This window comes from Cardiocondyla obscurior, linkage group LG02, assembly GCF_019399895.1.
Source record: "Cardiocondyla obscurior isolate alpha-2009 linkage group LG02, Cobs3.1, whole genome shotgun sequence".
Taxonomy (NCBI): Eukaryota; Metazoa; Arthropoda; class Insecta; order Hymenoptera; family Formicidae; genus Cardiocondyla; species Cardiocondyla obscurior.
In genome coordinates this window covers 5,714,168-5,722,504 of record NC_091865.1, presented here as the reverse complement: position 1 = coordinate 5,722,504, position 8,337 = coordinate 5,714,168, and the positions used below count along the sequence as shown (strand labels likewise).

General features: G+C 43.4%; 1 protein-coding gene across 1 annotated transcript; it reads left to right on the top strand.

The window, feature by feature from the left end:
* The first annotated feature begins 1,018 nt into the window (after positions 1-1,018).
* LOC139111880 (uncharacterized) lies at positions 1,019-4,152 on the top strand. Its single transcript, XM_070672467.1, has one exon. The coding sequence runs from the start codon at positions 1,360-1,362 to the stop codon at positions 3,085-3,087; it is 1,728 nt and encodes a 575-aa protein (XP_070528568.1). The 5' UTR covers positions 1,019-1,359; the 3' UTR covers positions 3,088-4,152.
* Positions 4,153-8,337: the final 4,185 nt, after the last annotated feature.

Sequence of the window (8,337 nt, the reverse complement as noted above, 5' to 3'; positions counted from 1 at the left end):
TTATTACAACGCGAAATCTTGTTAGAATATGAAACGGGTCTGTCGATTGTGCTTGAACGCATCTCGAGAGCCACATCAAAAAATTAAATCGCAAGACTCGATGGTGATAACACCGTTAGCCTTGAACGTCCCGGATGACCGCGCGACAAGAAAACCCAGCGCGATCGAACTCGCAGTCACTTCCCCGAAAAGCGGAAGGCTCACAATAAATGTTTTGTAAAGACGAGTGACCAACCTCACCAAATTTGTCCGCCGACTTCTCGCAGGCCATATTGCCTCGCTCTCTTTCTCGCTATCTCTCTCAATCTAGGTCTCGCTTGCTTCGCACGTCCGGTTGTCGACGCTTGCTAACACAGCAGAGAGCGAGAATCACGAATAATTTTGGCAGGAAACCCGACTTACCCCATATGAGGTTTTGAGAATTTTCCGCGTGTGATGTCGCCACTAGTTTTCCTCGGGTGCAGCTGCACTCGTGGGGCCTGTCCGATAACAAGCCAATCGGTGCGGATTTTGTACGCCGATCTTAAATCTTTTCTGAAGCCCGTTTCGAGACTGTCGAGTCTTTATGACGGGGTTTGCTCATGCGGAGCGATTTTCTGGCGTCCGCCGTCTTCGGTACTCTCGGAAAAGTGGCTTCTCATCCCGAGCACTCTTCGCTTTCATCATCCTGGTTCAATGCTCCAGGGTCCTCTGCTCCGGTGAGGAGCCTTTGCATGATTTGATATTATAAAAATAAAAAAAAAAACGCAATAAGTACAAAAAATAAAACACGAAATAGACCCTCCAGAGATTTTTCTACCCCGCGCTCTTTACTAATAGCGGTCCGCCTAGCATCACTGCGCCTTGTAATCTGCCGTGGGAATCTGCGACAAAGCAGCAAAAACCGCCACGTTACAGTACATACTAAAGATTAAAATAAATCTATGCGTTAAAAATAAAGCTTCGAATATCTACTTTAAGGGGATTTCTAGTTTAGCGGATCAAAAAATCGATTTTTTTGCATATTTTGCAAGTATATAGTTTAGAAAATATATACGCAAAAGGATTTATCGGTCCGAAGTTCGGGGGTCCTTCTATGCACGCCGGAACATTCCCTCGTCTGGCCTTGCGGCGCGGCGCAAAACGGAGCGCCCGGAGCACATATCTCCGTGACCCTTGTAATGCGTGAGGCAGCCGCCTATTGTTGTATTATATTTCGGTTGAGTCAGGTAACGTTATACTTAGGTAAGCAACTGGTAGAACAAGGTTCTTTATGTGTGTATTATCGAGCAAAACATCTAAAACGAAGAGAGCGTTTGCTTTCTCAGTTCGATTTTGACCGTTGAAGCGAGCAGATACAAGTTAAAAATATCGTTAAAAATGGATCGAAAAGGCTCGAGAAATCAAGCGGCTCGTGCAAGTCGTCAAAAAAAACGAAACTTTCGAGGCAATCAGCATACATCTGAGCAGGATTCGACGTTTGCTAGTACATCAGCGGAAAAACTGAGCACTTCAAGAAATATCGATTTCCCTGTTTCAAAGGAATGTGGTTATAGTATTATAAATTTTTTCTCAGTTTTTGCAACAATAACCTCTCTTGTAATTTGTAAAGATTGCAAGAAAAAAATTGAGTTCTCTCCGACATCACATCGTGGATTGGGATTCAAGATTTGCGTGAGTTGCAGTTGCAAGGAAACGTATATCGATTCATCGCCGTTAATTGACAAGGCATTTGAAATAAACCGCCGAATTGTATTAGTTTTTCGACTTTTGGATGTTGGATTAGAAGGTTTGAATTTATTTTGCGGGTTAATGGATATTTGCCAAGGAATGGCAACAAATACTTATTATGCGTGCCTGGAAAATATCTACGTGGCATCATCTGCAATATACAACTGCATCTTACAACAAGCAGTTGAAGAAGAGAAGGAGAAAAATGAAAATGCAGGAAATATTGCAACTCATTTAACAGTTTCTGGAGACGGTACGTGGAAAAAAAGAGGCTTTTCATCCTTATTTGGTGTATCGACTCTAATTGGCAAATACTCAAACAAAGTAATCGATGCCGTTAATAAATCTAGTTTTTGCCAAGCTTGCAATTTATGGAACAATAAAAAAAATGAAAATATTGAAGATTACGAAGATTGGTATGCAACTCACAAAGAATCGTGCTCCATAAATCATATTGGCAGTGCAGGTAAAATGGAGGTGGACGCTATCACAGAAATGTTTGCAATATCGAAACAGAAGTATGGAGTAATGTACACGAATTATATAGGAGACGGAGATAGCAAAATCTTCAGAGGAATCTTAAATATGAATCCGTATGAAAATGAAGTTACTATAACAAAGAAAGAATGCGTCGGTCACGTACAAAAGAGAATGGGCACGAGACTTCGTAATGCAAAAAAAAATCACAAGGGTCTTGGCGGCAAAGGTGTCGGAAAACTGACAGACAAAATAATAAGCGAACTATCAACTTATTATGGCTTAGCTATACGTAGACACCCAAACTCTATAGAAGAAATGAAAAAGGAAATATGGGCAACATACTATCATAAGAGTTCTACCGATGAAAAGTCTCAGCATCAGAACTGCCCTACCGGTACAGACAGTTGGTGTAAATGGCGTAAAACCGAAGCCGCATCAACACTTGAAAATTTTCACCATGACAATCCGCCTCTTGGAGATAATGTTTTAGAAATAATTAAGCCCATTTACGAAGAACTATCATCTGACGAGTTGCTGGAACGCTGTTTAGGAGCAGAAACGCAAAATAACGAGTCTTTAAATTTTTTAATTTGGACTTTCGCTCCTAAACATCTTTATTCTGGGCCAAAAATTATTGAAATTTCGACTTTTTTGGCTGTTACTATTTTTAATGAGGGCTTTATGCCAATTTTAAAAATATTAAATGTGATGGGCATAAAAGTTGGACACCATGCTGAAACGTATGCAACGCTTAGAAACCGACATCGCATAACTCGCGCGGAGCAACGACTGGCGGAATTTGACAAAAGAATTCATCGCAGAGAGGAAAAATTAACGTTAAACAGCTTTTACGAGCAGGAGGAAGGATATTTGTACGGTCCGGGAATAGCTGATTGATGGTAAGTAACATTTTTCTCTATGAATTTAGTCCGTAAAACTTTAAACGCGTTTTTCTCGAAACCATGTTTTCCGTACTGGTTGCCATGATTTCTCGAAAACCACTTAATCGATCGATCTGAAATTTTTTATACATATTCAGCACATTCGCGGCTATTGTCCCTACCACGATCAAGTTAATATCTATTAAAATAATATTTTTTACAACCCTTTAAATTGAAAAAAAAATCGTAAAAATCGAAACTTAATTTTTAAAATGCTGTCAATTTTTTTTGTATGAATATTTTTCAATAATTCTGGTACGGACCATAACCACAGGCATACTAATTAATAATCTTTTTTTGTTTTTTTGTTTCAGATAAACAGAAAGGCCAGAATCGTGGCAACCATGAAGCGCCGTTTTTTTTTCTTACATATATATTTTAATTAATTAAGAAAATGTGTATTAGGATTTGTGTATATAAAAATTCTACAGTATAGATAAGATTTGAATTAATATACGTTTTAAATTTCATATCGATTGCTTCAATACTTTCGGAAAAAAAAAATCATAAAAATAGGGTTAAAACTCGTGATCTAAACTAGAAACCCCCCTTAAGAACAATTTAATAGGAATTATGCTCGAACATTTTCTTTAAAATAACAAATAATAAAGTAAAAAAATGTAAAATTGATAACAGAAGATCCAAGTTCGCGATAATGCATGACATAATTGAGACATCACAATTCAATGTGACAAAATAAAAATAAAAGTTCAAAATTTTAGCTTTAAAATACGATTTTAGCGAGCTCTATGTAATTATGTTTTACTAAGTAACGCAAAATTGAAGACAGAAACAATTTTTTCTTTTAACTTTGTGTAACTCTGCGAAAAATGATCACATTTAGTACGGTTAAATACCATTTTAATGCTAACACTCCACACCTTTAGCTGCATTTCGTCACATTAAACTGCGATATCTACTGTACGTCATGTGCCGTCGCAAACTTAAACCTTTATTTGTCAACTTTGTATGCACACTTTTAACCGTCACAAGGCGCGGCGGCGCCCGGCAGACCGCCGTTATAAAGAGGTGCGAAAAAGAAATCTCCGGAGGTTCTTCTTGCGGTTACTGATATGTTTGATTATCGCGGATTCTTTTTGTTATTATCATATGTAATTGATTCCTGCGGAGACTTCTCATCGAGGCGAAAGATTCGAAAGTGTAACACTAGGCAAACAAGGAAATAAGAGAAGACGCCGGCGGACTGTCTAGAGGACAATGAAGAGGAGAGTTCCCGAGATGAAAAGCAATCTATCCAAGATCACTGGAAACTAGAATAGCTGGGAAGACTGCCCCGTTCAAGCAGGCTTCGTTATCAGAATCCGGTGACATTAAAGCGGGCTTAGAAGACGATTTGCGATCGGCATCCAAAATCCGCGCCAGTAGAGTCCGGCGAGAGCAGCTGCGCCTAATGAAAACTTGCGACGACATTGTGCGCAAAAAATTTGCAAGACCTCCTGTGGGTGGGGGTAAACCGAACGTTCTGCCGAAATTGTTCGCGGTCTTCGCTTTTTTCCGTGTTAGCCAGCGCCCAGACCGGACGGGTAGCGAGATCACTGTAAATTAACGATTGCGAGTGCGAGAGAGACAGAGACAGAGACAGAGACAGAGAGAGAGAGAGAGAGAGAGAGAGAGAGAGAGAGAGAGAGAGAGAGAGAGAGAGAGAGAGAGAGAGAGAGAGAGAGAGAGAGAGAGAGAGAGAGAGAGAGAGAGAGAGAGAGAGAGAGAGAGAGAGAGAGAGAGAGAGAGAGAGAGAGAGAGAGAGAGAGAGAGAGAGAGAGAGAGAGAGAGAGAGAGAGAGAGAGAGAGAGAGAGAGAGAGAGAGAGAGAGAGAGAGAGAGAGAGAGAGAGAGAGAGAGAGAGAGAGAGAGAGAGAGAGAGAGAGAGAGAGAGAGAGAGAGAGAGAGAGAGAGAGAGAGAGAGAGAGAGAGAGAGAGAGAGAGAGAGAGAGAGAGAGAGAGAGAGAGAGAGAGAGAGAGAGAGAGAGAGAGAGAGAGAGAGAGAGAGAGAGAGAGAGAGAGAGAGAGAGAGAGAGAGAGAGAGAGAGAGAGAGAGAGAGAGAGAGAGAGAGAGAGAGAGAGAGAGAGAGAGAGAGAGAGAGAGAGAGAGAGAGAGAGAGAGAGAGAGAGAGAGAGAGAGAGAGAGAGAGAGAGAGAGAGAGAGAGAGAGAGAGAGAGAGAGAGAGAGAGAGAGAGAGAGAGAGAGAGAGAGAGAGAGAGAGAGAGAGAGAGAGAGAGAGAGAGAGAGAGAGAGAGAGAGAGAGAGAGAGAGAGAGAGAGAGAGAGAGAGAGAGAGAGAGAGAGAGAGAGAGAGAGAGAGAGAGAGAGAGAGAGAGAGAGAGAGAGAGAGAGAGAGAGAGAGAGAGAGAGAGAGAGAGAGAGAGAGAGAGAGAGAGAGAGAGAGAGAGAGAGAGAGAGAGAGAGAGAGAGAGAGAGAGAGAGAGAGAGAGAGAGAGAGAGAGAGAGAGAGAGAGAGAGAGAGAGAGAGAGAGAGAGAGAGAGAGAGAGAGAGAGAGAGAGAGAGAGAGAGAGAGAGGGGGGTAGAGAGCGGGGGATAGAAAGCGGGGGAAGGGGGGAGAGAGAAAGAGGGAGAGAAAAGGAGAAAGAGGGAGGGGGGAGGGAGAAGGAGAGAGAGAGAATTTTATTAGCCTTCTTGGCTATTTTTTATACATTAATTGTTTTACATACTAAGAATTGTTGTTACAATAAACTCTCAGTTTACGCTTTGTAATAAAGTACGCAGTGATTAACACGGGTACTTTGTTACCGTTACGTCTAACAACCGACAACATGCCGGGCGATGGTCGGTCTGGAGGGAAATGGGGCGCGATGCGCCCCAATCTCTTTTAAGATCGAACATAGACCGCGTACACGGATCGGCTAAGTTTCCGCGGCGGATTTAACCGAGCACCGACGATGAAAAACAAGCGTTTTAAGGATACCGTGAGCTTTATCGCCAAACAGGGCCACGCCAATCGCTGCAGCGCCGATACCCGTTTTTCCTTAGTACCCCGGGCCACGCTCTTTTGTGTATAAAAAGGCGAGACTCGGGGATGCCAACACCAGTCTCCGATTTGTCGAGTCGTCACTGGTTACCCACTCGGCAATCCAATACCTCTTAGAGTTGCTTTAGTTCGGGGCGAGTGTTTTCGGTCTCTGTTAAAATGTTCTTAGCCGCGGTTTGTTTACTTCTCGGTGATTCAGAGTTTAAGGGTCCCACCGGTCGCACCTGGGTGAAAAGTGCTCCGCCTCTCTCTAGAATTCTACAGCAATCGGCGCCTCAATCTCTAGGAGGCCCTCGACCGCTAGTCTGCTTTCTTAGCAAAAACTGTGAGTTGAGGTAAAGCGTACTTTGCTTCCGCCAAGCGTTCTGAGCACTCACGGGTCAACGCCGTACGATCCACCGTAGCTTTCTACAACGGGACCGTCTTCCACCGCAAACGTCCCTTACGAAACGCACTCTCCAAATTGCATAACGGTACAGCTGAACGCGGGCCTCGCAATCTGCAGAAACTCGCGCTCCGACCTTGTGCATCGAACACGAGACGACTGTCAGCGACCGCGAGGACGCTCTTGTAAATACGCGCATTGTAAATACATAGCCGCTCACCTTAAAAATAAATCATCTAACGCTTAGACTTTTGTGCGGCCCGGATTGTGCTTGCCAGGATCGAGATTCAAAGTATAAACCGTGACACTGATTTCTGCTAACCACTTATGTAAGATTTATTAAATTGTTTTACATTACACCCTCCGGTCGTCCTCACTCTCTCCCTCTCATTCTCTCGTGGCCGTTTGTAAATCTCGTTCACGCTTACTCTCGGTCCTTATTGCTCTAGTTATTATCCGGTTGCTCACAAGTACGTTGTCCGCTTTGGTCGCTTGCTTACACGGAAGAAAGCGAGGACCGCGCGAAATTTCGGCACGAGGCCCGGATCTTCCTCTAGAAGTACGGCGAACTCTAATCTTCCAACATGACGGTGCTTCTCCCCATTTTGCTCGATGTACGCGAAATATTTTAAATCACACATTTCCAAATAGATGGATGGGCCGAGGGGAGCCGATTCATTGGTCGGCACGTTCCCCAGACTTAAATGTCTTGAACTTTTTTGTCTGGGGATACGTCAAAGCTCAAGTTGAGCACGTTCGTGAGAGTATCATGGAGGAGGTGCGCAATGAAATTATAGCGGCCTTCCGTACAATCACACCCGACCAGGCGCACCGTGCGACGCACCAAATTGTTCGGAGAGCCGAACTATGCCTACAAGCACAAGGGCGGCACTTCGAACAATTGTTGCGTTGAACGTTACGCCAAGTGCATTAGGCCTATTAGGAACACCACGTTAAAAAAAACGCGCCAAGCTACCTACCTCCGGGTAGTAAAAAAACGGTAGCATTTTTATTACAGTAAGAACGCGCGGTATTACGCGGTATATTAATTAATTTAATGTTGAGAACGACGAGAAACGCAAAAATATGTAAAAGTCATTATATGCCTTTCAAGGTATCTTTCATTTAGCGCTCTTGCATTCTGTTTTACCATATGATCTTACAATGAATCTAAATTTAGTTAGTTGATAACAGTGAGTCGATACGCGTTGATTAGAACGACACAAAGGAAATTATTATTCTAGTACGGACTTTAAATGTCGTTTCTGTTTTTACAGGTAAGAAATTACTACCTTAGAAATGTAAGACAATATAAAACACATTTGTTAATACAAATAAAAAAAAAACTGTTTGTCGAACATTCAGCTGCCGCGTGCGGCCTCGCGTGAAAAGCGTGACGAGCCGACGCGTGCTCGCTATTTTGGGCTCGAACAGCTGATCGCGACGCGCTGTCAGGCCCCTAGCGCGTGACGCGGTGTGTCGGGCGTCACGGCGTGTTGTGATCCAGCGGCGTGTTGCGCTGGATCGCTATCGCGCGATCGTTTTTCAGCCAATGCCTGGGCTTAGCGATCGTTTTTGCCTTTTTTGGGCATTACCGCGAATTCGCGAGCGGTTTCTGGGAAGGAATGCCCGGGAACTCCAGTCGCGAAAAAGTCGGTGGAATAAGCGCGTCGGAACTGCGAGAACTCAAAATTCAGAAAAGGCGATCGAACGTTGCGGCACCGTGCGAGTGCTTGGCGAGACCGCGAAGCGTCTAAGTGCAGTTTAGCCGTGCTGGCGAAATTGCAACCTTGTAAATATTGTAAAATAAAGTGTGT